This window comes from Podarcis cretensis (genome assembly GCF_951804945.1).
Source record: "Podarcis cretensis genome assembly, chromosome: 13".
Classification (NCBI taxonomy): domain Eukaryota; kingdom Metazoa; phylum Chordata; class Lepidosauria; order Squamata; family Lacertidae; genus Podarcis; species Podarcis cretensis.
The window spans coordinates 49,837,745-49,864,964 of NC_137182.1; the positions used below are offsets into that span (position 1 = coordinate 49,837,745).

General features: G+C 43.4%; 1 protein-coding gene across 5 annotated transcripts in view; it reads right to left on the reverse strand.

The window, feature by feature from the left end:
- Positions 1 to 27,220, reverse strand: part of LOC307201894 (uncharacterized protein) — a 78,105-nt gene that overhangs the window by 23,663 nt on the left and 27,222 nt on the right. For 2 of the 5 annotated variants that reach the window (XM_079951425.1, XM_079951422.1), the window contains exon 4: positions 24,845 to 25,284. The exons of the other annotated variants lie outside the window; for them this stretch is intronic. In XM_079951425.1, coding sequence (XP_079807551.1) covers positions 24,950 to 25,284 — 335 coding nt within the window. In that variant the 3' untranslated portion in view covers positions 24,845 to 24,949. Of the gene's footprint in view, positions 1 to 24,844; positions 25,285 to 27,220 lie in introns of those variants that run through there. 5 annotated transcript variants of the gene reach the window in all.

Here is a 27,220-nt window from a genome sequence, read left to right on the forward strand (position 1 = left end):
ATCGTGCCGAATTCAAAGGTAAAAATTTTAAAGTCCAAATTCCATTCTACTCACGGGTTAATTAAAGTCTGAATTTCAGGGAAGAAAGTCAGCGGTCTCCGGCCATGGCTCGCGGCTACGCTCCACTGCAGTAGCGGTCCACTCACAGCACCACGCCGCTCCCCGTACCCTCTCCGTAGCCTTTAAAAAGGCTCTTCGTGGGTCGGGGGGCGCTTAAGGTGCCCGCCGAGTCACCAAGTCCGCAGGCTTCAGCGCCTGCGGTTTCTGAGGGTCCCCGCGTCGCCGTCGCGGTAGAACCCTTCTCCAGCGGAGCCGATTCCCTCCGGAGCTCGGAGGGAATCCGCCATTAACCAGATCGCGCTAACCCGGAAGTCCCATTTCCAACATTTATTTTCGGGCAAATGATATATTTTTGCAAGCTTGACTGGTGTCATGTACCACCTGTATATCATTTTCATAATATTCTCTCTTAAGGCATTACATGCCGTGAATTTCATACCTGTCGTCCACAACTGTTCCCAGTCAGCTAACATTATGTTATGTCCCACATCTTGTGCCCATTTAATCATAGCAGATTTCACCGTTTCATCCTGAGTATTCCATTTCCACAGCAAGTTATACATTCTTGATAATATCTTAGTTTTGGGTTCTAACAGTTCTATTTCCAATTTTGATTTCTCCACCTGGAAGCCGATTTTCTTGTCCAAGTTATAAGCCTCCCTTATTTGAAAATAATGAAGCCAATCTCGCACTAGATTCTGGCTCCTGTAATGTCAATACTAGATCATCTGCAAAAGCTTTCAATTTGTACTGTTTAGCTCCGACCTGTATACCTTTAATCAGATGGTCCCTTCTAATCATATTTAGCAAAACCTCCAGAACCGAAATAAAAAGCAATGGGGAAATTGGGCAGCCTTGTCGTGTCCCTTTTTCTATCTTAAATTCTTCTGTCACCACATTGTTAACAATCAATTTGGCCTTTTGTTCTGAGTAAATCGCACCTATACCATTTTCAAAACCTTGACCTACCCCCATCCCTTGAAGATTTTTCTTCATAAAACTCCAAGAAATATTATCAAATGCAGAAATATTATCAAATGCAGAATGCAGCAGTTTGATTGGTCCTAGAACAATAGGAACCAGAATGCAGCAGTCTGGTTGGTCCACAGGAGCCACCCAATCCAGCTCCAGGTGGAAGTGAATCTGCAACCTAATTGGCCTACAGGAGAATCCTGGAATTAGCCAATCATGTGGGGCCCATTGTGTAAATAACATATATAAAGCAGACTTTGGGGGGAACTTCCATTCCTCGCTATTATGAGCTGAATAAACGACTCCGAGTATATTTCAGTAGATTTCTTTGAATCTCTACAAGATTGAATCTCTACAAAATGACTAATCCAATCTGCTTTGCCTAGATGGATTATTCCTGGTGTCCCCTTTTCTCCCTCTTAAAATACAATAAAGACTCACAAGACTGTCTTTAAAAGTATAACAATAAGTTTATTCGCAAGTTGTTCACAGTACACATCCTAGAAGGCAGGCTTTAAGCTTCAGGTTGCAAACATAGAACGTGGCTTACATCCTTTGTGAGGATGGGCCCAAGTGCTGCTGGCTGAGAGCCAGCAGACAACAAAATGGTTGCGAGAATGAACTGAGAGTTAACTGAGACAAGATGACTGCGTGACTTGCCCTTTTATAGAACCATGCCCATCTGCTGAGTCACTTACAGGGGGAACAGGAAGTAAACACCCGCCTGACAGTGTCCACTCTAGGAAGCAAAGCATGTTGTAATTGACAGTACTGATGTATTACATCCCACACCATATCCCATAACCTCAAGCCCCCTTCCCAATCTCAATGTCAAGTTAGCGCCCAGGGAAGATGGGGAGCCAAGTGACTCTGCCAAGGGACGTGGGATAAATTGCAGCTACGCTAAAAAGTGAAAGGTAGCTGCAAGCCCATTGCCTCTTTAAGCCCAGCTTAAGGAAGAATCTGTGATGGGTTAATTGCTTCTATAAAGAAAAGGGGGGGGAGTGCATAAAAAGTCTGACTTGAAAATTGATTTTATGTGAATAGTAGTGTATTCAGCAACAAATGCTAATGAGCAAAAAACATGGACTAGCTAGCATGAAACGTCTGTTTCCAAATACTTCCTTCCTCAGTATATCACTGTAAAGCTGTCAGGGGCTGGCCAGCGTTGGATGCCAGAGACTGGTCTGACTCTGACCAGGAAGAAAGACAGTCCAGACAGAGCAGCCTTTAACAGAGGAGGAAGAGAAGAACTGGGGGGCCCTTCCTTCAAGATTCCCAGTAACAGGGAGAATAGCAGATTCAGAAGTCTCACAGTTGGAGGTTGAGGGAAATAGACAGTCCTGATAACTTTGCTAGGTAACCAGGAGGGAGGGAGCGTCTGGAAGGCTCTGCCTTTGGGAGCAGCGGTGATGCTGCTCCTTCCCCTTGGATTAGGAGGCAGGAAAGGGTTAAGGAGCAAGGGAAGCACAGGGGCAGGATGATGGGGAACTGGCACTTTGTGCTGCGGAAGGGCAGGAGATTCAGACTGAGCGACTGATGGCTCGATGCCACTCTCTGTGTGTTAATAAATGGACTATAAACCTGTCAGAGGCTCATTAATTCTTATCAGAAGCTTCCATACATGCCTGCAGACCTGACAAAAGCCAAACACACAATAAATATTGCTATCTGTTCAAGATACGATCTGTAAACATTTTTAAAACCATGAGACCCTGCTCAAATAAATAATCAATTCCATCAATACAATAAAAGTTGTATTGTAAATATTGAACATAGATTATGGCCAAGGGAACTTTACATCATCATCAAAACTTTATTAGCAAAGCCAACAGGCCACAGCTAGACAAGAATTAAAAATAAAATAAAAATAAGAATGAAAAGAAGAAAAGAACAGGCAAAAGGGGGTCCGTCAGATGAACAAGTCTGTCACTCAGATGGTGGCCCTCAATTTCACAGCTCTCTCGATGTACCTCGCGACCTTCTCTGTTATCTGACTATCCGTATCAGATAAGAGAAAATACAGTGTAATGTCTGGTGAACGGCCGGGGTTGGAGAGAATAAGTGGAGTAATAATCTCATTCCTTAGGTCTTTGTAAATAGGGCAGGATAGAAGGACATGGGACACTGTTTCCGTGTTACCATCTCCACATGGACAGAGTCGTTTTTCAAATGGAGTCTTTTGGTAACGACCTTCGAGTACGGCAGAAGGAAGAACATCCCATCTAGCCAATGTAAAGGCACGTCTGTATTTTGGGATGGTTAATTTAGACAAATATGAGGCTGGGGAGTCAAAATGAGAAGGGGGAAAGTAGGTATACCATGGGCACAGTTTCTTTAAGATGGTCAGGTTGTTTTGCCGTTCAATGTCTTTCAGGCGCTGGCCAATTAGACTCTTTGCTTTAATGAGGCCCATTGATAGTAGGGACTGTGAGTGCAAACCGCATGTAAGGAGTTTTTGATGCACAGTTTTGAACCACTTGCTTTTGTGAGAATCTTGCATTACTAGAGGCAGTAGACCAGGTGGGTTTAGATTAAGACGAAGCCAGTAGTTGAATGTTCTTTGCCAAGTCTGAGTTTCCACAGATGGAAGGCAGGCCTCGAGTCGTAATGCTGCGTTTGGAACACAGGGGGGGACGCCGAATATCTGCCTTAGAAATTTAGACTGAACAGTTTCAAGACTGGAGCAGTGGTTCCCCGTCCAGATTTGTGCCCCATACAGTAACTGCGCCAAAGGTTTTGCTTGAAAAACTTCAAGGGCTGCTGGGATGTATCTGCCCCCCTTTGTGTAAAAGAAGCGGGACAGCATCTTAATACTTTGAGCTGCTTTTTCTTTGGCACATTTTTGATGGACATCCCAGGACCCGGTCGACTGGAACACGATACCCAGATATTTGAAGGCTTTAACCTGTTCAATTGTCTGGTTATCCATCCTCCAGCTGTACTGTCTGTGTTTCCTTGCAAAAACCATAATTTTGGTTTTCTGATAGTTTATTGCCAGTTGCTCTCTCCTACAGTATGCTGAAAATTCACCTATGAGCCTATTTAAGCCTATTCTTGTTCGAGATAGGAGTATCGCATCATCAGCATACAAAAGTACTGATATTGATTTGTCAGCCAGTTTGGGGGCGTGGAAGTCCGGAGATGACAAACAGTTAACCATATCATTGATGTAAAAGTTAAATAGAACTGGGGCCAGGATGCAACCTTGCTTGACCCCCTTGCTGACAGGAACTGGTCCTATAAGATGGCCATTTAACGAAGTTCTTACATGCAGCACCGTGTCTTTATATAGACAGCTGATCAGGAATAATAGTCTTTTGTCTATACTTGATGTGCTCAATTTATCCCAGAGTCTTGCACGTGAAATTGAATCGAAGGCAGCCTTTAGATCGATAAAGGCTGCATATAGCACCCCGCGGGATTCTTTGGCATATTTATCAATTAAATAGGCTAGGGTGAAGCAGTGGTCTATGGTGGATCTGCCTTGCCTGAAACCCGCTTGCTCTTCCGCTAGAATAGCTTCAGTTTCCAGCCAGCTAGTTAGCTTAATATAAAGATGTTTGGCATATAGTTTGCTGGGTATAGGCAGAAGGCTGATTGGTCTATAGCTCGCCGGGTCTGGCGTAGGTCCTTTTTTATAGATTGGAATAACTATTGCCTCAGTCCAACCATCTGGAAGTAAACCCGTTGAGTCGATCCAAGAAAATAGAGACGCCAGCAGGGGGGCCCACCAGCCAATGTTGGACTTCAGAAGTTCGGCAGGGATATAATCAATCCCTGGGGCCTTGTTGTTCTTTAATTGTGCGATTAAGTTCTCAACTTCCTTAACAGTTACTGGTGGCCAGTGAGGTAGGTCCTCCAATTGGATACATAATTTGTAATGTTGGGCTTCCTGGTCATAGAACAAAGATTGAAAATGGCGCAACCACTCCATTGGTTCCACTGTACAGATGGAATTAGTACGCTCCTGGTCCAGTAGACCAGATATGGTTCGCCAAAAGCAAGTGGTATCTTTCTCGTGTGATGCCTTAACCAAACTGTGCCATGCGGTTCTTTCAGCTTCCAGTTTCTTTCTCCTTAGTAATTGTTTGTAAGACCGTCTCAGATCAATATAAGCATTAAGTAGGGGGGCAGTCCCTGATTTCCTATATCTCTGGTAGGCAGTTCTCATTTGTCTCCTTGTTTGCCTGGACTCCAGGTCAAACCAGCTAGCTCCGTCCTTTGCCCTTTTTGTAGCGGCGCTATGTATCACTGTTGTTAAATGGGATTTCAGTCTTTCCAAAAGTAATTTAAAGCGTTCCATAATCACATCTACTGAATTGCCTGACACAATAGCGGAGCGAATAAGCTTTAACTCCACTGACTGAAGAAGGAGGGTTAGGTTTTCATTCAGTATTGGGGACCATTTGAGTCTTTTGGGAGCAGGTATACCCAAATTTACAGAAGGTATATATTGTGGCTCGGCAATCGAATAGTCAAAAGGCCGACCTGCAAGCTCTAAAATTAGAGGTAGGTGATCACTCAGAGTATTGTGGCCCACTAGGAACTTCCTTACAAAGCTGTGAGCGAATCTTGAGATTAGAATATAATCTATAACGCTTCCCCCAGCCTTGGAGAAATGGGTATATTCCCCGGGGCGATCCCCCTCTATGTTGCCGTTTAATATCAGCAGTTCCCTCCGTCTGGCAGCCTGCACTAAGCAGAGACCTGAAAAATTACTTCTGCTATCTTTAGACAGTCGTGTCGCACCAGTATCCGTCAGTTCTTCAGGGTCCATAAATAGGTTGAAGTGAGTGTATAGACTGTTGTCATCTGTTCCTATGCGAGCATTAAAGTCTCCACACACAATAGTCAGGGCAGACGGGTAAGTAGATTCGAGAGGCTCTAAAAACGCCTCTAGCTCAGCCCATATAGCCTTGACCACGGAGTTTTTTTGGCCTGGGGGAATATAAACATTGACCAGCAAAAGAGTAGTTCTCTTGAAGCTAAGTAGAGCGGCTGTTGCTAAAGAATTGCAGCTGGGTAGGGCTGTTAGAGAGTGCGCCAGCTCCGTGGAAATGAAGCAAGCTAGGCCACCACTAGATCTGCCGCCCCTTGGAGATGGAGAGGCAGGCAGGTAGTGGCAGTTATACCCATTGAGAAATATAGGGTCATTCTGCCATGTCTCCTGAAAGAGGATGATGTCAAATTGCTTAAGGTAGCACAAAAATTGTTGAGTGTTTTTCTTGGCGTGCCAACCCGCGATATTCCAAGACAGCACTTTTAGGCCCCGGGCCCTTCGGGGAGCTGGGTCTATGTCACCACCACGTCCAGCAATTCTTTGGTGTCTAAAAAAACACACCCATTGGCTCTTTTCGAGGATGACTGCTTGGAGAGAGTGTAGTGGTCCTCTCTTCTTGGTGATTTGGGGCTAGATTTTGGAGTTGGGGGGGAAGCTAATTCATTCGGAGACAATTTAAGATAGCTGTGCCAGGAGCTTTGAGATTTCACACCTTGATTTGGTCTTACTTTATTGTACATCACAGGGGGCTCAGATTGTAGTTCCACGTCTACGCATTTAAAGGTGCCTCCCACTGTCTTCTTATCCACTAGACATTTGGGAGATATGGGCTGCACATAAGGGTCCTTCATTGTCTCACCTTGGTCATCCTTTTTTTCTAGTCTGCTCCGAAGTAAATCAAGTCTTTTCAGAATCTCAGTTTGAGCTGGTGGATGCAGTGACCAGAATCGCTTTATCAGCGAGAGTTCTTCCTCCAGAAAGGAGTCCTCACTATCACACGTGGGAGGCCAAATGCCAGTTGGATGTGGAGCTTCCTTTTTATCATTTGATACTGTTTGAAGGAGATGATCCTGCTGGAACTTATGCTTTCTGTTTTGATGGTTTTGGTAGTTGGTTTTTTCCCTTTTGTGAACTTCCATTCCTATGCCCTTGGTCCCCATCAGAGAGGTTAAAGGTGCTCTGTTTTCAAATATTCTTAATAGGACTATTCTTTCTTTTTTGAATAGGTTTTTAGCTCTAAAAATAAGGCTGGCCAGATTATGATCTAAAAAGGTAATCAATGCTCGTACCGAGCAGTCATCTTGATGTAGATACTCTATAGCGGCTATGTCAGTTGCTTTTACTATCCCCGGTAAAATGCCTCTTATAATGGACAAAAAGTGGTCTATACGGTCCGACCCTGCATAAAATCTAGGCGGTTTAGGGTAATTAGCAAAGACAAGCTTTTGTGGGATTAGGACTAAACTCCATTCTCTTTTGGGCCACAGCATCTGTCGAGCTTGAGAGGAGTGGTTCCCCTCAATAGTTTGGGTCGCCAGCTCACCTCTGTCTACAGATTCTGTGCTGGCCATAAGAGGACTCTGGGGCGGTATAACTGTAGATGGATTAGTTCCTTTGTCCCCGCTCGGTGTTGATTCTTCAAAACTTGGTTTAAATTCTTTTGTGGGTGTATCTACTTTACGTGTTTCTTTGATAGCACTCGAGTTGGATTTGTTTGTTCCACTTGTAGAAAGGGATGGAAGAAGGTTAAAGAGCTTCTGCCAATATTTTTTGCAGGTACGGTGAGTTGTCTTAAGCCGCCTTAGATTTTTTATATTTTTGCTTTTCTTCATCTTAGGCTCAGCTTTTTTCCTCCGGGATTTGCTAGGGAGTGGTGGATCCGGGCTGGCTAGGGGATTTGTATTCTGGACTGAAGCGCTCACATGTTGTTTGAAATTATCCACTAGGGTCAGGAGAAGCCCGTTTGTTATCGCTAAAAAATTTTTGACGTTAAGGAGATCCGTAGAAATCTGGTATATCTGCTCCTGAAGATAATCACCCCGCATTTCTGTTCCGCTGTCGTTGGCTTTCAACCAATGGGTTGAAAGGTTACTTCCAAGTTCCAGCGGTGACAAATAAGGATTAGCATCAGGTGTGTTGGCTGTATTAGCCTTTGTAGCGTTCTCTGCTATGGCGAGTTCTTGGGCCAAATTTGTTGGATGGTTTGTCCACTTGTTGTTTGTCTGCAAATCCTTTAGCTGTGTTGACCAATCCAACACTGTGAGTGGCAAAGGCATAGCTACATCTAGAATACTCTCGTTCTGAGTTCTCTTACTCGAGTCTTTTTGAGGAAAGTAGCTGGTAATTTTACTTTGTCTCCTTCGACGCTCCATCGGGCTCTGTGGTGAATTAGGCAAGATTCCTTGGTCCTTGTATTTTTTCCTGGTGAGGACCATAGTGGGTATATGGGTATATATGGATATATGGTAGGGGTTGCTTGCTTGACGGTAACTTATCTTTTTGTTCTAAGCTGGAGTAAGCTGGAGTAAGCAATAGCAGAAATGCCGATTTGTGGACGTTGCCTGCTAAACCTCTCCAACCTCTCCAACTTGTTAGTTTCTCCAGCAATTTACTTGTTACCAGCAATTTACTTGTTAGTTTCTCCAGCAATTTACATCGGAGCTTGTGAGGTATCAGTTATTTAAAATGTTAGAAAATAGTACTAGTCCTAGGCTTTCATACTATAACTTGTTTCTTTTAAAGTTCAACTAGGACTTTCTCTCTCATTCAACAGCCTCACGGCGTAGCCAGTAAAGTAATTATCGAGTTGAACTTGCCTTGTGTTTCTTGGGGTTGTACCTACTTCAATTCCTCCCTTTTTATAGATAAAAAGCTCGGCGTCCTTCCAGTAGCTGACCTCCCCGTCTGCTAATTACCAGCTTCGTGAAGATAGGGCGGCTGCCGAACCTCTTTTGGATAAAAATAGGCCTTGAGTTTTTCCTTCCCAGTGACGGGGGGGGGGTCAGGCCGGGCCTCTTTCCTTCCCCTTTCACTCGTTTCGGGAGATTACTCAGCTCCACAGCACCAAATACACGGCGGGAGGTGCGACAAGGCAGCAGGCTGAAGCTCGAAACAGGTGATAAAACAATAAAACAATAAAACGCTAAAGAGAAAGCAAAGGCAGCATTGAGGGGATAATGCAGCCACTAAATCATTAAAATTGAAAGATAAAAGCCCCGAGGGGTTTAAAAAGTACTTAAAACTACTTAAAACTTAATCTGAAGGCAGACGAAGTTAACTAGGCTACTACCTTCGTCGCCATTTTGTGTCTTCCTCGGAACTTTACATATAAAGGTACCGTTCAAAGACAATGATTCCTTCAGGTCTAAATTCACATCTTGACCTAAGTTCTTATATTTAAATGTTGTTTAATCAGCTTAACGCCTTTTATGGGCATTTGTATCGTAACATTTAGCTAAGCAGCATTTGGCAACATTTCCAGTCTGAATGGTAACAGCACACCTTTAAGGTGTGTTTCAGGTGTAACCAACAGACTTTGTGTTCTGGTATAACTATGATAGAATAGAATTTCATATTACGATCAGGGCACCAGAAAATATTTTTTCAGTGAAGCTTGTTTGATAATAAGATTGGTGAGCAACAATTATTTATCATTTCAAGTGACCTAATTGTGGCAGTAGTAGTTTTTGGAGTATTTTTGATACAACTTATGTTGGAAAGATGGGACGCAGGTGGCGCTGTGGGTTAAAGCCTCAGCGCCTAGGGCTTGCCGATTGAAAGGTCGGCGGTTCGAATCCCTGCGGTGGGGTGCGCTCCCGCTGCTCGGTCCCAGCGCCTGCCAACCTAGCAGTTCGAAAGCACCTCCGGGTGCAAGTAGATAAATAGGGACCGCTTACCAGCGGGAAGGTAAACGGCGTTTCCGTGTGCGGCTCTGGCTCTGGCTCTGGCTCTGGCTCTGGCCAGAGCAGCGATGTCACGCTGGCCACGTGACCCGGAAGTGTCTCCGGACAGCGCTGGCCCCTGGCCTCTTAAGTGAGATGGGCGCACAACCCCAGAGTCTGTCAAGACTGGCCCGTGCGGGCAGGGGTACCTTTACCTTTACCTTTTATGTTGGAAAGACGTGCTATAGGCTCGCTGCTCCATCTATCTTTTACTCAATAACATTTGATGCTGAATATACTGCCATTCCCATAAATTAAATTTTCAAATCAGCCTTTCCATGTACATTTTGTTATTTTGCTTTAGCTTATACATACACGCCATGTTTTTTGTATTTAATTGGTTTCAAGGGAGCCTCAGAAAATTCAGGACAGTTGACATGTATGTTATTCCTTTCTCACAAATGAGTCTAGTCACAAGGCAGCGGAGGTGTAAGGTCAGAGTGTTCCTTCTCTGTTTTGCTAATTCTGCATCATGTCCTCTAAAGAAGATTGGGATAGTCATTCCCAAGGGAAAGATCCCTTGGTTCCAAAACAAATATTGCTTTATTAATATTTGATACCAATCTAGCAGAGTTTGCATGCAGCAGAGTCCAAGGATTAACACATTCTTTGCCAGATGCCAAGTCACAATGATCTTCAGACACTGGTCACAAGACTTGCATGTGCAAGAAAAGGGTACACGTCTCGCACGTACAGCAGGTTCACCGGCAATTGAAAACCTCAACCTGTTCTCCAAGCCCTTCACAAAAAGGAAAGCAATGAGGGGACTAATAAAAATCAAGGCACGTTGTCTTCCTTTGCATTTTCTGGTATCTTAAATTTGCGGTTAAGTCAGTAATAATGTACTACGCTGTTTATTTCCAGAGAAGCCACCCTGTTTGCAGCATCAACAAAGAGCCTTGGGACACTTTAAAAACGCAACACATTCCTACGTTTAACAAGAAAAAATTCCCATTAAAGTGATACCTCGGGTTAAGTACTTAATTCATTCCGGATGTTCATTCTTAACCTGAAGCTGTTCTTCACCTGAAACACCACTTTAGCTAATGGGACCGCCCACTGCTGCCGCGCCACCGGAGCACGATTTCTGTTCTCATCCTGAAGCAAAGTTCTTAAGCCGAGGTACTATTTCTGGGTTAGCAGAGTCTGTAACCTGAAGCGTATGTAACCCGAGGTACCACTGTAATGCATTAATACATGAGCATTTGCTTACTTTTTACACACCATTGCTGGCTAAAGGAAGCAGAAGAGGAGAGAGAAAGAGAAAATGAACTGTTTGCTCCCCACTGATGAAGAGACACTGTGTCTCACGCCCTTTCCCTACACATCCACCCTCTCCTTCTTTAAGCCTTCTCTTTAAGCCAGAGGTTCTCAACTTTCCTGAGTCCATGGCTCCCTTGACCAACTGCATGCTTTCTGCAGCACCCCTGTGGGGCTCAGAAGCCCATTTATGTCACCCTTGCCTGCAGAGCTGGCAGATTCTCACCCTTTTCCACACACCCTCCCTGGTGGAGGGTTCCCTCAGCCTCCTCTCCTATCTCCTCTCCTTGGAGGTAGCTGTTGCTGCCGCTCCTGGTCTCAGAGCTGCCCCCTTCCTGCCCTAAAGAGAGGTGTCTCCTCACAACAGCCCCACGGGGGCCTGGGAAGAAGATGTCCCCAGACTTGGTGGCCCAACGGAGACTGGCGAAGCATCTTACCCAGGGAGCAGCAATGGCAGCAGTGGGCCCTGCCGGGCCTGCATGGAAGAAAGGCTCTCCTTCAGCACTGGGCACTCAGCTTCCTGTTCACCTGGTGCCATCATAATACACCTTTTGGCGCCTGGCAAAAATGTCCCTCTTTAACCAGACATTTGGTTGAAAAAGGATGGAGAGTTTCCTTGTTCTCTGTCTCTCGGCAAGCAACCTTGGGTAGGTCTCCCTAACCGGTGGCCTCCGCTTGCTCTACATGGGCGATTTGGTGGGCGGGGGAGGACACACACTCCTGCATGGTCTAAGGAGAGTGAGAGGCACCCATTGCTTAAGGTATTGGTTCTCAACCAGTGTGTCGTGGCACCCTGAGGTGCCTTGAATTGTGGTCAGGGCTGTCGCAGGCAACGCTGGCCTCTGTCCCTCTTTCCTTCCCTCCCCCCTATGATGTCCTCTCACATCTCTGACTCCCAAAGGCTTGCACAGCTGTAGTAAGAAGATCTGGTCCCACATTATAGGATACATTGTGAATGGCATGTAGGCTACCAGGCCTGCTTACTGTAACTACACCCAGACAATCCAAGAAGAGGCTATTCTGTGAGGTTCCCAGAAAGTCCTTCTAGAAACTTCAGTGTAATTGGGATTTGTGGGAAATCCCAATAGCTATTGGGAAGTTCTATTGTTATTATTTCAATTTGTACACCTCCCTTCATCTGGAGATCATAGGCAGTTCAGAACATAAAGGTACAACATGAGAACACAAAATACATAATCCTCTTTCCTGACCTTCGTTAGAGGACAAGATGCAGAATTAGCAAAATAGAGAAGGAACACTCTGACCTAAAACCTCTGCTGCCTTGTGACCAGTGCTTTCCCTCCCTTAAAAATGTTTAGGGGTTCTCTCATTTTGACTCAAGAAAATCACGATTTTATAGTTCAAATCGGGGAAAATAAATATAGTAAATGGACAAAAGTACAAAGATTCACAAAATGTTTAGGGGTATGTGTACCCCTGTGTCCCCCCAGAAAAGAGCACTGCTTGTGGCTATACTCAATAGTGAAAGGTTTGGGCAGTAAACCCCAAGGAATAACATACACCTCATCTGCCCCAAATTTTCTGAAACTGCCATAGAAGCAATTAACCCACCATGGATTCTTCCTTTGCCCTGAAACGTCCCGATTTAAGCTGCTCTTAAAGGGGTAATGGGCTTGCAGCTACCTTGCACTTTTAGTGTAGCTGAAATTTTGCCCATGTCCCTTTTAAGAGTCACTTGGCTCCCCATCTTCCATAGGCGCCCACCAGTCATTGAGTTTGGGAGGGGGGTTGATGTCACAACACACTGGTAGGAGCTAGGGGCTGTGAATGAACTGCTTCTATGAGAGCACCAGCCAGATGCAGTGCAAGGTCTACAACTCTCTGCTGGACCTTCCTGTGAACCTGCAGGTGGCCCACACCCTTGTGGTGGTTTCTGTGGTCATTCCACCCTGGACCTCCTTGTTGCCATCTCCAGAGCTGGGTGCACCAACTGCATGGAGGACCCAGAGGCCAAAGGGAAAGTCTCAGACCTTGGGAGCGGCTGGCTCTGCTTCTCTCCATCTCTTGGTCTGCCAGCACCATCATCAGTAAAAAAATTAATAGGGCAACAGCTTTTTTTTCCTGCCTTGCCCCACCCTCGAACCCTAGAAGCCTTTCCCAGACCCTGAATTTGAGAATAGCAGAAGCATCTGGGAAGAGAAAAGAGGAATTCAGAGATATTATTTTTAGAAAGGGTTTTGTAAGTTGCATGTCCTTTGAGGAACATTTTATCCTTTTGCGTGGTCTGTGGTTAGTTTTGTGATGGTTGTTGTTGTTGTTGTTAAGATACTCCCCTATACTCGCAGGTCTTGGTGGTTCAAAGGATAAAATCACAATAGAAAAAAACCGAATACATAAGCAAAATGAAAATGAAAATAACCTTATAATCCCGCCAGAACATGTTTTAAAAGGGCATTGGATAGCAACCAACCAAAGATCTGGTTAAAGAGGAACATTTTTGCCTGGTGCCTCAATGTGTATAATGGAGGGCCATTAACAACACAAGAAAACTCCTTTCCCCCCTGCCCTGAGGTGTGAACAGAGGCAGGGATTTCAGGTGATGGGGTGGGGTGTTTGAGGGGACAGGAAAAGGCAGTTTTTGAGCAAGGTTTGCTGGGAAGAAGCGGCAGGACAGAAGCTGAGCTCCATCTTGGGCAGGCAGGCTGAAGGATGCCTGCGCTGCCGCCCCATGAAACGACCATGCTGTAAGATTTGTACTCCCACCATGCAGACAGGAGGAGTAAATAGGTAAATAAACCATATTTCTTAAACCTACAATAGTCTCTACTGCATTTTCTATTCCTCCAAAGGGACACATACCCTGTGTCAGTGCCAAGGACCCCATGGGCTCTTGCCCCCACTCGGCAAAGAGAAGGGCAGGCATTCAACTTTTGTAACAATATTTTAGGTCACACCATAGATTTGTATAACAGCATTACAATATTGGCTGTTTTATTTTCAGTTCTTTTCCTAATGTGGCTGCAGGGATCTGTTTTAAATGAAGGGGTTCCCAGCAACCAGTCTTCTCAACCCCAGTCTGGTTCTTCAAGCTGCAATGCATGGAGTCAGGACACAGGATGTGGGCTTGTATACTGGGGTGCCATCTTGCCCTCAGGATTGTGGGTGCCCACAGCCGTAACATGGAGGTGCAACATCACAGGCACACGCCTGCACATAGTGCTCATTGCCTTTGTGGGTGCCCAGTCCCTGCAAATTACATTATTGTGGGTGCCCAAGCACCCACGGGCCCCTGGAGTTGACTCCTATCCTTGTATATTGTGATAGGAATTTTATGGTCCTAGATATATGGTAATGTTCATAACTGCACGTACATAGATCAGCACAGAGCATGGGCTGCAGGGAGAAACTTATCCAAATTTCCTTATGTAAAACTTGGAACCATTGAGGGAAATCACCTTTAATGTGTCTTTTGCTCCAGGGGCTACTTAAGACAAAAGGGTTAAGTACTGGACCATCAAAAGTCAAGAGGTTGCCAATTTTCAAATCTAACATGCCAAATTCTTTTCACAGGTAAATATTAAAGCACTCCCACTGTGAGTTCCTCTCTTGAGTAGTTCGCCTCCCCAATGGGATTTAAATTTTATAACAGGTTTTGTTGTTGTTGTTGTTGTTGTTGTTTTGTGTGTGTGTGTGTGTATGCCTATACATTTTAGGAACAGCACTTCCTGACAGACTTCTCACATGAAATAATTTCCCCTTTTAACAGGATATGGGAACCTCTAACAAAGTGTCCTTTCTTTTCTCCCACAGCACAAATGATAATGAGGAGATGCAAACAGTGATTTAAATACTCTATAAAAAGTAATTGCATTTGTATTTCTTTTCCCTTACAGCCAAACAGGCTTTCTGTTCTGCGAAAGAAGTCTGAATCCCTGCTATATTATTTGGCTTCCCTCTATCTCTTTGTGGCTTTGACACCTTTTTAAGGTTACAAATAATCTGTTTTCATTTATTTAATCAGTTTTTCCATGAATTAATTGAAGCACAACCAAACATATTTCTTATTAATTCTCTCATTGTGGCTAGTTCAAGGTACTTGCACAACTTTAAATTGCCATTCATTTTTTCTTGGTATTAACTCATTTCCCAGTATTTTGCTATTAACATTCTAGCGGATGTTGTCACATCAAGAAACACTCTTTTATTTTCATTTGGGATGTTAGAATGCCAAAACAGATTACTTCAGGTTTCTTAAAAATTGTGTGTCTTAGCATTTATTTATTTTTGGTTCCTCATAGGTTGTTGTGAGTGTGTGTGTGTTTTACTTTGGGGACATGTCCATCACATGCTGAAAGTCATTTTCATCAAGTTCTTTTAGCACATGCTGAATTTTTGCCTTTTCCCATTGTTTTCCCATTTTTTTCAGTCCAGTAGTAATCTGTGTGGTTTGTTTTTTTTTAATTTTTTATTAAACTTTGACATAAATATATTTCACAAACATACAAAAGACAAAATGAAAAAGAAAAAACAGAAAAAAGAAAAAAACAAACAAAAAAAACATGAAATACATACAACTTTGATGACATTGATCGACTTCCCTTTATCTCGATTTCGGAAATTATTATCTTGTTTATCTATCTGCTGTGTCTATTCCTTAATAAAACTTTTTACGTAGTAAGCGTTATCTCATGCCTACTGTGATTTCTATAAGTACATATGTGTTTCTGATCAACATTTTAATTTTCCCCTTGTCTCTATTTCCATATATATACTAAATTTATCCCATTCATTGTTAAATTTTGCACTTCTTTGATTTCTTATTTTCTGTGTCAATTTAGCCAGCTCCAAGTAATCGGATAATTTAAGTTGCCACTCCTTTAGTGTTGGGATTTTTGGTGTTTTCCAGTACTGTGCTATGAGGGTTCTGGCGGCCACCATTGCATATTGAAAAAAGGTTCTATCTTCTTCTTTGATATCCTTACCAATTATCCCCAGCAGGAAGGCTTCGGGTTTTTTAACAAACGTGTATTTAAGAATTTTTTTTAATTCATTATAGATGGATTCCCAAAATTTTTTGAGAATCTCGCACGTCCACCACATATGAATGAATTCGCCCTCCTTGCTCTTACATTTCCAACACAGTTTATCGCCTGTTCTATACATTTTATGTAGTTTTACCGGCGTTATGTACCATCTGTACATCATCTTATACATGTTTTCCTTTAGTGTCGTGCATGCTGAAAAATTCATATCTTTACACCACAATGCCTTCCATTTGTCAAACTCTATGTTGTACCCTAGGTTTACCGCCCACTTCACCATCACATCCTTTACTTCCTCGTCCTTGGTGTCCCACTCAAGCAACTGGTTGTACATTTTTGATAATAATTTTGTTTTACTTTCTATTATTTCAATCTGAAATCTAGATTTCTTGTCATTTATTCCGATCTTATTATCTTCCCTCCACATTGAATTAATTTGATGGTATTGAATCCAGCCAGTCAGCTTGCTTTTTATTTCTTCATAAGGTCTAATCCTCCACCCGGATTCTGTTTTGGTTAGTAAATCTTCATATGTCCATCTTTCCCCCTCTATATTTAATTTTTTAATTGTTAAAATGTCTATTGGTGATAACCACCAGGGCGTTTTCTGCTCCAACAGTTTTTTATTCCTTTCCCACACTTCCAGCAGTGGCCCTCTGAAAATGTGGTTAGAAAAACCTTTATGAACCCTTCCCTTGTCTCGCCATAAATAGGCATGCCAACCGAATCTTAGATTAAACCCCTCTAGATCTAACAAATTTTTGTTTTTGATGACAATCCAGTCTTTTACCCAACAAAGACATGCAGCTTCGTAATATAACCTCAAGTTTGGAACCGCAAGGCCACCCCTATCTCTTTGGTCTGTGAGCAATTTAAATCTGATTCTTGGTCTCTTTCCCTGCCAAATGAATTTAGAAAGTAATCTCTGCCATTCTTTGAATATTGAGGTTCCTCTAATTATCGGTATATTCTGAAATAGGAAGAGTAATTTAGGTAGTAAGGTCATTTTAATCGCCGCCATTCTCCCCAACCACGAGAGATGTATTCTATTCCATGTATCCAAGTCCTTCATTATTTCTTTCCATGTTTTCTTATAATTATTTTCAATCAGATTTATATTTTTCATAGTTAACCAGATTCCAAGGTATTTTACTTTTTTAGTTATTTTAATTCCAGTTTGACTTTCAAGATCGTTTTTGGTTTCTTCTTCCATATTTTTGGTCATTATTTTGGTCTTCGCTCTGTTCAATTTAAATCCGGATAATTTTCCAAATTCCTCTAGTAGCTTTAACACTTTGCCGACGCTCTCTTTTGGTTCTTCCAATGACAGCATAAGATCGTCTGCATATGTTTTCAGTTTATATTCTTTCGCTCCTATTTTTATGCCACGGATCTCTGGGGTTTTTCTTATCTTGTTTGTGATTATCTCTAAAACCATGATAAACAACAGCGGTGACAGAGGGCACCCCTGTCGAGTGCCTTTTGCTATTTCAAACTGTTCTGTCAGGGTATTGTTAATAATTAATCTAGCTCTTTGTTGTATGTAGATTGCTCTAACTCCTTGCAGGAATGTGCCATCTATCCCTGATCTTTCCAGGCACTTTATCAGAAAACCCGAGGAGACATTGTCGAATGCCTTCTCGGCATCGACGAACATTAAAGCAGCGGGAATTTCATTATGACATTCTAAATATTCAATGATGTCTATTGTATGTCTAATATTATCTTTTATTTGTCTGTTGGGAAGGAAACCGGCCTGGTCAATATGGATGAGATTAGTTAAACACTTTTTAAGTCTGTGTGCCATTATATCTGCAAAGATCTTGTAGTCGTTATTTAGTAATGAAATCGGTCTATAATTCTTGATGTTAAATTTGTCTGAATCTGGTTTCGGGATCAACGTGATATAGGCTTCTTTCCAGGATGCTGGCATTTTTCCTCCTCTTAGTATCTCGTTGATTACGTCACATAGTACTGGTGTTAAGTGTTCCTCTAAGGTAAAGGTACCCCTGCCCGTACGGGCCAGTCTTGACAGACTCTGGGGTTGTGCGCCCATCTCACTTAAGAGGCCAGGGGCCAGCGCTGTCCGGAGACACTTCCAGGTCACGTGGCCAGCGTGACATCGCTGCTCTGGCGAGCCAGAGCCGCACACGGAAACGCTGTTTACCTTCCCGCTGGTAAGCGGTCCCTATTTATCTACTTGCACCCGGAGGTGCTTTCGAACTGCTAGGTTGGCAGGCGCTGGGACCGAGCAGCGGGAGCGCACCCCGCCGCAGGGATTCGAACCGCCGACCTTTCGATCGGCAAGCCCTAGGCGCTGAGGCTTTAACCCACAGCGCCACCTGCGTTCCTCTAGGACCTTGTAATACTTGGCAGATAACCCGTCTGGGCCTGGGGCTTTCCCCAGTTTCATCCTCTTGATTGCCTCTCGGATCTCCTCTATTTTTATAGGTTTATTTAAGGCGGTTCTTTCCTCTTCTGATATATTTTTGGGACTATTTTCTTCTAGATATTTTGCGATGCCCGTTAAATCTTCTTCTTCTCTTTTGTATAGGTTCTCATAGAATTTAAGGAAGTTCTTTTTTATTTCATTGGGGTCTTCCAAGACTTGTTCTTCAACTTTTATTTTATTGATGGTACTAATTTTTTTTCTTTTTCTCAGTTGCCACGCCAGAAACTTTCCAATTTTATTTGCCGATTCGAAGGACCTTTGTTTCATTAACTTTATTCCCCATTCCACCTCTTGGCTTATTAATATCGAGTATTCTGTTTGGAGCGTTTTATATAATCTGTGTGGTTTTTGATAATATCTTTGTATTATTTAATAATAATTATTTTCTAAATCTGATGTCTTTGTGTCAAGTCCATTTTCATCTGACTGGTAATCTAATTTTTTGCTTTCTTTTTTATTTTTTAACCTTTGTTGTATTTTTACAGTTCTCTTTCTATACATGTGGAGTAATTTTTTATTTAATAATATGAAAAAAAACAACTAAGTGAAGGAAAGCAAACAAACTTAGCAGTAATTATAAAAGTAATTATATGGAAATGTGATAAAATTATTGAAATGAATAAGATGCTTAACACACTGGGATTTTATTATTTGCAGCTAACCAAGATAACTCAAGGAGATTTTCTTTGGAGGGCGGCTTTTGCTCTTTCCTTTTTCTAAGTCTGTCTTTTAAGTCCCCAAAACCCTGCCCCTTACAGGATATCACTTCTACAGATGGAAAAGCAGCAACAACCCCTCAACTCAGTTCTTCGTCATCACAAGATTATTACCTGCAACAACAGGCACCAGAGTTTTCAAAGTGCCCACAGCTATCTCTTTCAAAGGATATAGACTGACAGGGGAGTGGGGCTGACAAAGGGGGGTGGAGTTAAATTGCAAGGACATTTTTTCACTTTTGAACCTCAAGACTCTGTGCTCCAGGATTGAAAAGATATATACATAGAAGATCACAATTGTCTCAAGATAGGCAACTGATATTTAATTACTTTGTTGTGTATTATGTATTATTATGTAGGAATGTTTAAATGTGTTTGACATTGTGTTATTCCCACAAAGGGGGGACCCAATTATTGTGTGTTCTGTAATTGTTTTTATGTTTAATGTATACTGTCTTATCGCGTACACCCCAATGGAGGATTCTCATGCATTTTATGCTTTCTAATAGATCAGGCTATTGTGTAGTCCAATGTTTAGATCAGATCAATTTATAACCACATTTCGCTGTCCCACCGGACACTCTGCCAACCTTCCCTATCCATTTTAAAATGTGCTAAACCTCGTTTTACCAAGGACAAGCTTCTGGATCCCTAAAACCACCAGATACATAAAGGTGTATATGCTTTGGTTTAGCAGGAATGATCCTTTATAGAGTTAAATTGACTTATTTGGACAAGTGCCCTTTTTAAGAATGGCTTTGTTTTAACAGATTGGTTTGAAAAGTTGAGAACCATGAGCATATATAAATTCAAATTGGACTCAGTTTGAATTGGCCAAGTGTATCCAGGCTGCAATTAGCTTTTTGGTCCTTTACGAGCAAGTGAGCAACTTCCCATGAGTGCAAGACCAGACCCTATAATAATAATATCCCATAGAATGGCCAAGGCAAAGACATCTCTCTCATGACATGCCCAAACCTGTGCCAGCTATGGTGAGTGCCAGGCAACATGGTCAATGAAAGCCCCGAGGGCATTCACCAGAATGTGTTGCTGTACCACTATGCCTGTGTGAGATTGCAGAAGAGCTAGCTTGACACCTGAGAACACACACAAAAAATGGTGGAGGACAAAGCAAACTGCATTTTTAGTGGACCTTCCTGCTAAATGTAAAGCATAGACCACTATTGAAAAAATGTTTCTCCCAAAAGCTAGAATGCCGCAAGTAATTTAGTAACAAAACACAACATATGTTATTTTTATATGATATATTTACACAAAGGCATCCATTTACAACATACGATGTTATTATTTGTGGGGCAAAATTTTTTAAGAAAAATTCTAGCCTCAAAGGGGGGACATTGTGATAGGAATTTTATGGTCCTAGATATATGGTAATGTTCATAACTGCACGTACATAGATCAGCACAGGAAGACTGACCTGAAGCCATTTTTATTCCTAAACTGAGCAAATGTTTCTCTGCATGGTCAAAGTGGAAAAACCTCCCTATTTTCTTTTCCTTCACAAATCCTCTCTTAAGGGTATGCCTGTGTTTGAATAGGGTGTGAGCCTGTGACATGGCCCAGGAACTAAATTTTTATCACTATTTATCACTACGAAAGAATGGCCAGGCTCCTCAGGCAATCCAATCAAGTAACCTGCCAGACAGAAAATAAACAAGCGACAGGAGAAAAACAACATGCAAATGTTCTATTTTAGACCGCCTTTTCTGTGATGTATCTGAGGGGTGGTCTTAGGTTACACCCCTTCTGTGATGTATATATAATGTTTCTGGGGGTGGTCTTGATCTACAGGATGGGAATTTCAAAAGTCTTTATAAGCCCTTGCACAGCATTTTTGTGGGTCCTCCTCCTTTCCTGCATGAGAGGGGAGCACCCACTTGCAACACATCAATACAGATCAAGCTTACTAGCTGCTTTGCTCCTCAATATTCTCTGGTTGGCCTCTGTTATTTTCTCCTAGGGAACTTATGTAAGGACTCTATATGGGCTCTTGGATACCCCATAAGGGGAAAGGGCATATTTTTATTTACAACAATATTTCCTTCTCATTCATGATCTTGTGTCTTGCTGGTGCTATTGTGATACACCGCACAGGGCCATACCTATGTATTTTTACAGGTTTCCAATTAGCGTCATTTTTTGGATTTGAGCCAGAACACAATTCTGCCATATTTGTTGGTTGAGAAGAAGGGAAGGGGGAGATTTGTGCAATTTTTTCAGCAGGAGGGAAATGCCAGTGAAATGGAGGATCTTGTTGGCTGTAGCGGAAGCAGGCGGAGGGAGGGGTTACCAGCTGACTGCAGAATCTACACAGAAGTGGGCTTTTGTGCTACACTGGTGGATGGCCGTGGCCTGGGAACATGGCTCTAGAGTAGAACTTGGTTCAAAGGACAGCAGCCACGTGAAGACAAACAGGATTGAAGTGACACTCTGGGGGTCATGGAAAGCAGGGCAGGGAACATTGCAATATCACATGCTGCTGATTGTAGCAGCTGCCAGAGGGCAGGCGAAGAGGAGGAGAGATTGCCACCAGCAAGGCCCAGCCCTGTGTGGGATGCGCTAGCTCTGAGGGGCAGGCGGAGGGTAGGGCCGGCCTGGGTGGGATGAAAGGCGGACTGGAGCATGTTTAATGTTTAATACAGTGTACTCTGCCTCCCCATTTTATCCTCAAAAACCCTGGTGAGGTGGGTTATGTGGATAGAAAGTGACTAGCCAAAAGCATTCTAGTGAACTTCATGGTTATGTGCTAAACACACTTTGCTTCTACAATAATCAAACTTCAACATGATTTTGCAGGGAGATTAATCCGTTCCCCACTTCTTTCCAGAACACACCCACCACCTCAATCAAGTGATCACATCAAGAGATATCTGTGAGTTTGCTCTCTTTTATTTAGCCTTAGGCTACATAATTACATGGATATTATTGAATCTGAGATAGACTGAGGAGGGAAAACTGGGATAGGTTGAGAAAGGGGTGCATCACTTTTCACCCTGGGATTTCTCCCATTATCCTAGGAGGCCAGTGATTAGCCCTTTACCATTTGAGTGCTATTCCTCAACCCCACCCGCAAAGCAAATCTGTTAATTCCTTTTTTGAGATCTGATAATGACTCTCCACTGTTCCTTGCAGCATTATAATAATAAGTAGCAGGTGGCTAAGATATCCCTATAGGAACTGCACTCTGGGAAGGAACAGAAATCAACATGTTCAAGGGCGGCATTTTGCAACTACCCTTTTAATATTATGTATGAATGGCCTAAGCTTTCTATCATACAATGGCAGAATAAGAATACAGGACATTCCATTTGCTAATCTAAAAAGTGACAGGTGTCCCATGCCCCATTCACCAGAAATTTGCCCCAGATGGGATGGATACAGGAGGATATGCTTCATCTAGTGTTGATTTGTATCCCACCGTTTCTCCAAAGAGCTGAAGTTAGCATACACACTACTACGCCTCTCTATATTATCATTACAAAACCCCTGTGATGTACATTAAGCTGAGAGATATTGAGATTTTATTTATCTGTAGATGAAGCATGGAAATCATTGAATCTGGGATAGGCTGAAGAGGATGATGTAGTATAGGCTGAAGAGCTTGCAATGCTGAGGAAGGGGTGTGCATCATTTTTCACCCTGGGATTTCTCCTCAGGCCTCTGGGTGAGCTTCATGGTGTCATTGATTCAGTGAGAGTAGGAAACTATCACCTGGCTGAAGGCCAAGAGGGAAACCTTGCTGCTGTCCTTCAATACTCGGGTGTTCACATGCTGACCCACAATGAGGGAACTAGACAGAGGGCCTTCTCAGTAGTGGCGCCCACCCTGTGGAACGCCCTCCCATCAGATGTCAAGGAAATAAACAACTATCTGACTTTTAGAAGACATTTGCAGGCATCCCTGTTTAGGGAGGTTTTTAATGTTTGATGTTTTATTGTACTTTTAATTCTGTTGGGAGCTGCCCAGAATGACTGGGGAAGCCCAGCCTAATGGGTGGGGTATAAATTATTATTATTATTATTATTATTATTATTATTATTAATCCTCTGAACAGAAACTTCGCTTGTATCGAGCCCTGTGACCAAGCCAGTGAGCATTGTCTGTGTGAGGAGAAACTGAGATTACAGGCAAAACAAAAAATTCCTTCCAGTAGCACCTTAAAGACCAACTAAGTTAGTTCTAGGTATGAGCTTTCGTGTGCATGCACACTTCTTCAGATACACTCAGAGTGTGAGTCTTGCCTACTGTGGGGCGGGGAGAGACTCTGCGTCACTTCAGAGAGTCTTAGTCCTTTGTTCTATTCTGCTTTCATTTTCAGGTGAAGCAGACGTGTCTCACGATGCTTTGTGCTGTGATAGTGAATGGCTAGCTTCTGCTGTAAGCTGTAAATAAAGCTGCTTTTAGTTATTAGTACCTCTGTGTGAGACTCTGTTTTTTGCACACTGAAGCACAGAAGACAGCAGCTGCTTTCTTTGGACGCTGCCGGACTGTGCTGTTTCCTCAGAGCATCTGAATGCAGGCTGTGATGCAGAGACCTGGCACAGCTTTAGAAGCGGGCCGGACGCCAGGCTTATCTGGGCAATAAATCAATTTACAGTCTGTGCTTGCTGAAGGCTGGTTTCTTCGCAGTGCAATAGAAATTGGCATGGGGACTATTCGCCTTGTCTTTTTAAGTTTCCGGTGGGGGTTAGTATGAGACAAAAGGAGAGGCAACAGTTATTAGATTTAGACATACCTGATGGACAGGCAGCATTTAGAAAATGGGGGTCTTGGAAGAAGGACAAGCAGGAGCATCTAGAAAGGGCTATGATGACATTCTGATGAACACAGGAATTCTTGACAGGGTTATTCTGAAGGGTTTGCCTACTTTCTGTATTTTTCACACATGCTTCACAGCAGCAGCACATTGTCTTTTTGCACTCCTTAATGTGTTATTTTTAAATATAAAGCAGCTTAGACATGATTTTAAAATCATTGAATTAAAAAATGCCTTGGATTCAAACCTCTGATTTCCACCTCACTCCTTCACTTCTTGCTTTTGTCTGCCATCCGTTCATCTCTACACCCCTGTGATTCTCCTTCTCTCTGACCCTCTTTCCCATGCATATTTTCTTTTCCTCAAATTGTGGAATTATTGAGTTGGAAGGGTCCCAAGGGTCATCTAGTCCAACCCCCTGCAAAGCAGGAATCTCAGCTAGCTACGCAGCTCCTTAATGTGTGGACTGGACCACCAGGGCAAGGATATGAAATCTGCCTCCAACAGAACTGCACCACCTGCTCATCTAAGTCAGTTGTTGCTGGGTAAACATGATCAACAGGCAGAAGACCCTGGTCAGCAAAATGAATTGTTGTCACTCCACTCACCTTTCGTTTTATAAGAAATGCTCTGCTTGGAGGGGAGAGAGACACAAATATCTGTGCTCGGGAGAGTCTAAACCCTGGTGAGGAAGGATAGGCTAAGAGACAGTGACTAGCCAAAAGCCCCCTCAGTGAACTTCATGGTTATATGCTAAACACACTTTGCTTCTACAATAATCAAACTTCAACGCGATTTTGCAGGGAGATTAATCCATTCCCCACTTCTTTCCAGAACCCACCCACCACCTCAATCAAGTGATTACATAAGGAGATATCTGTGAGTTTGCTCACTTTTATTCAGCCTTAGGCCAAACATGGATACATGAAAATTATTTAATCTGGGATAGGCTGAAGAGGTTGTGATGCTGAGGATGGGGTGTGCATCATTTTTCACCCTGGGATTTCTCCTCAGGCCTTTGGGTGGGCTCCACGGTGCCTGCTGTGCTGGTAAACGTACAGGAGTATGAAGTCCCGTTGTTCCAGTCAGAGTAGGGGACTACCACCTGACTGAGGGCCAAGAGGGAATCCTTGATGCTGCCCTTCAAGACTCGGGGATTCACATGGCGACCTTCAAGGAGGGCATTCTTCACCCACTGGACAGAAACTTCACTTGCATTGAGCCCAATGACCATGCCGGTGAGGATTGTCTGTGCTCGCTGAAGGCTGCTTTCTTTATGGTTGGCGTGATAGAGGTTCTCATGGAGACCGTTCCCTTTGTCTTTTTAAGTTTTGGGATGGGGAAAGTATGAGAGAAAGGGAGAGGCAATAGCTATTAAGTTTAGTCATAATTGATGGACAACATTTATTACGCTATTTAGTGCTGATTATTTTCTGCTGGATTCTCTGACAAACATTTTTAATCTGTAGATAAAGGTATAGGTAAAGGTACCCCTGCCCGTACGTGCCAGTCTTGACAGACTCTGGGGTTGTGCGCCCATCTCACTTAAGAGGCCAGGGGCCAGCGCTGTCCAGAGACACTTCCGGGTCACGTGGCCAGCGTGACATCGCTGCTCTGGCCAGAGCCAGAGCCGCACACGGAAACGCCGTTTACCTTCCCGCTGGTAAGCGGTCCCTATTTATCTACTTGCACCCGGAGGTGCTTTCGAACTGCTAGGTTGGCAGGCGCTGGGACCGAGCAGCGGGAGCGCACCCCGCCGCAGGGATTCGAACCGCCGACCTTTCGATCGGCAAGCCCTAGGCGCTGAGGCTTTAACCCACAGCGCCACCTGCGCCACCTGTAGATAGAGGGGAGTAAATCCTTAATGAAAGATTCAAGGAGCAAAGGGGATTTAACTGAAGTTCTTGTCCGTGTGGACCTGAGTAGGAAGATCTGTGGCACATACATGGGGCTTCCTTGACCTGGATGAGGACACGGTGGGATAGTGGAGATTCCAGGAATATTTACACAGCTCCTTCCCCCAACATGTATAAAGAAAGCGCCCAGCACAAAATGCATCCCAGCCTTCCCAGAGGAGGTATTGGTGTATAGGCTGGGTTTGAAAACCAAGGTTAACTAAAAACTTCCCATATCCAATGATACCATCTCTGCACAGTTGCTCCTGGAGCCACTAACTAGGTAGAGAGCTCCTTAAATGTGTGGACTTGGCCACCAGGGCAAGGATATAAAAATCTGCCTCCAATAGAAGGGCACCATCTGTTCATCTAGGTCATCCTATGCTGGGTAAACATGATCGACAGGCAGATGAAGGTTAGAAAGATCCTTGGCTGGGAGTGGGAATGGTTTTTAATGGGGGTGGAAATTATTGTGGGAGACACCTTGGGCCTTGCAGGGTACACGTTCTTTCCTTTCCTTCTCCCATTGTTAACTTCTGATAAAAACATGCATTTAGTATTGTTCAAGAACGGTGAAAACCTTTCTGCAGAGATAAGAGGAGAATTACTGTTCAGACCTCCACCGGACTGATTGCAGTTTCAAGTTGTGTCTTTAGCCAACACTAGCACCGATATCCCCCTTCATGGATCACTGCCCTGCCGTGGCGAAGGGGCTTGAAGAACTCAGAGAAGCTATGAACTATGCCAAGCAGGGCACCCAAGATGAACAGGTCATAGTGGAGAGTTTTGACCAAACGTGATCCACCTGGAGGAGGAACTGGCAAGCCACTCCAGTATCCCTGCCAAGAAAACTCCATGGACAAAGACAACAGGCATATAAAAGTTATGATGCTGGAAGATGAGCCCCTCAGGTCGGAAGACGTCCAACATGCTACTGGGGAAGAGTGGAGGGCAAGTACAAGTAGATCCAGAGCTGATGAAGCGGCTGGGCCAAAGCCGAAAGGACGCTCAGTTGCGGATATGCCTGGAAGCGAAAGGAAAGTCCAATGCTGTAAAGAAAAATATTGCATAGGAACCTGGAATGTAAGAACCATGAACATGGGTAAGTTGGAGGTGGTCAAAAATGAGATGGCAAGAATAAATATTGGCATCCTGGGCATCAGTGAACTAAAATGGATGGGAATGGGTGAATTCAGTTCGGATGACCATCATATCTACTACTGTGGGCAAGAAACTCGTAAAAGAAATGGAGTGGCCCTCAGAGTCAACAAAAGAGTGGCAAAAGCTGTACTGGGATGCAATCTCAAAAATGATAGAATGATCTCGATACGAATCCAAGGCAGACCTTTTAACATCACAGT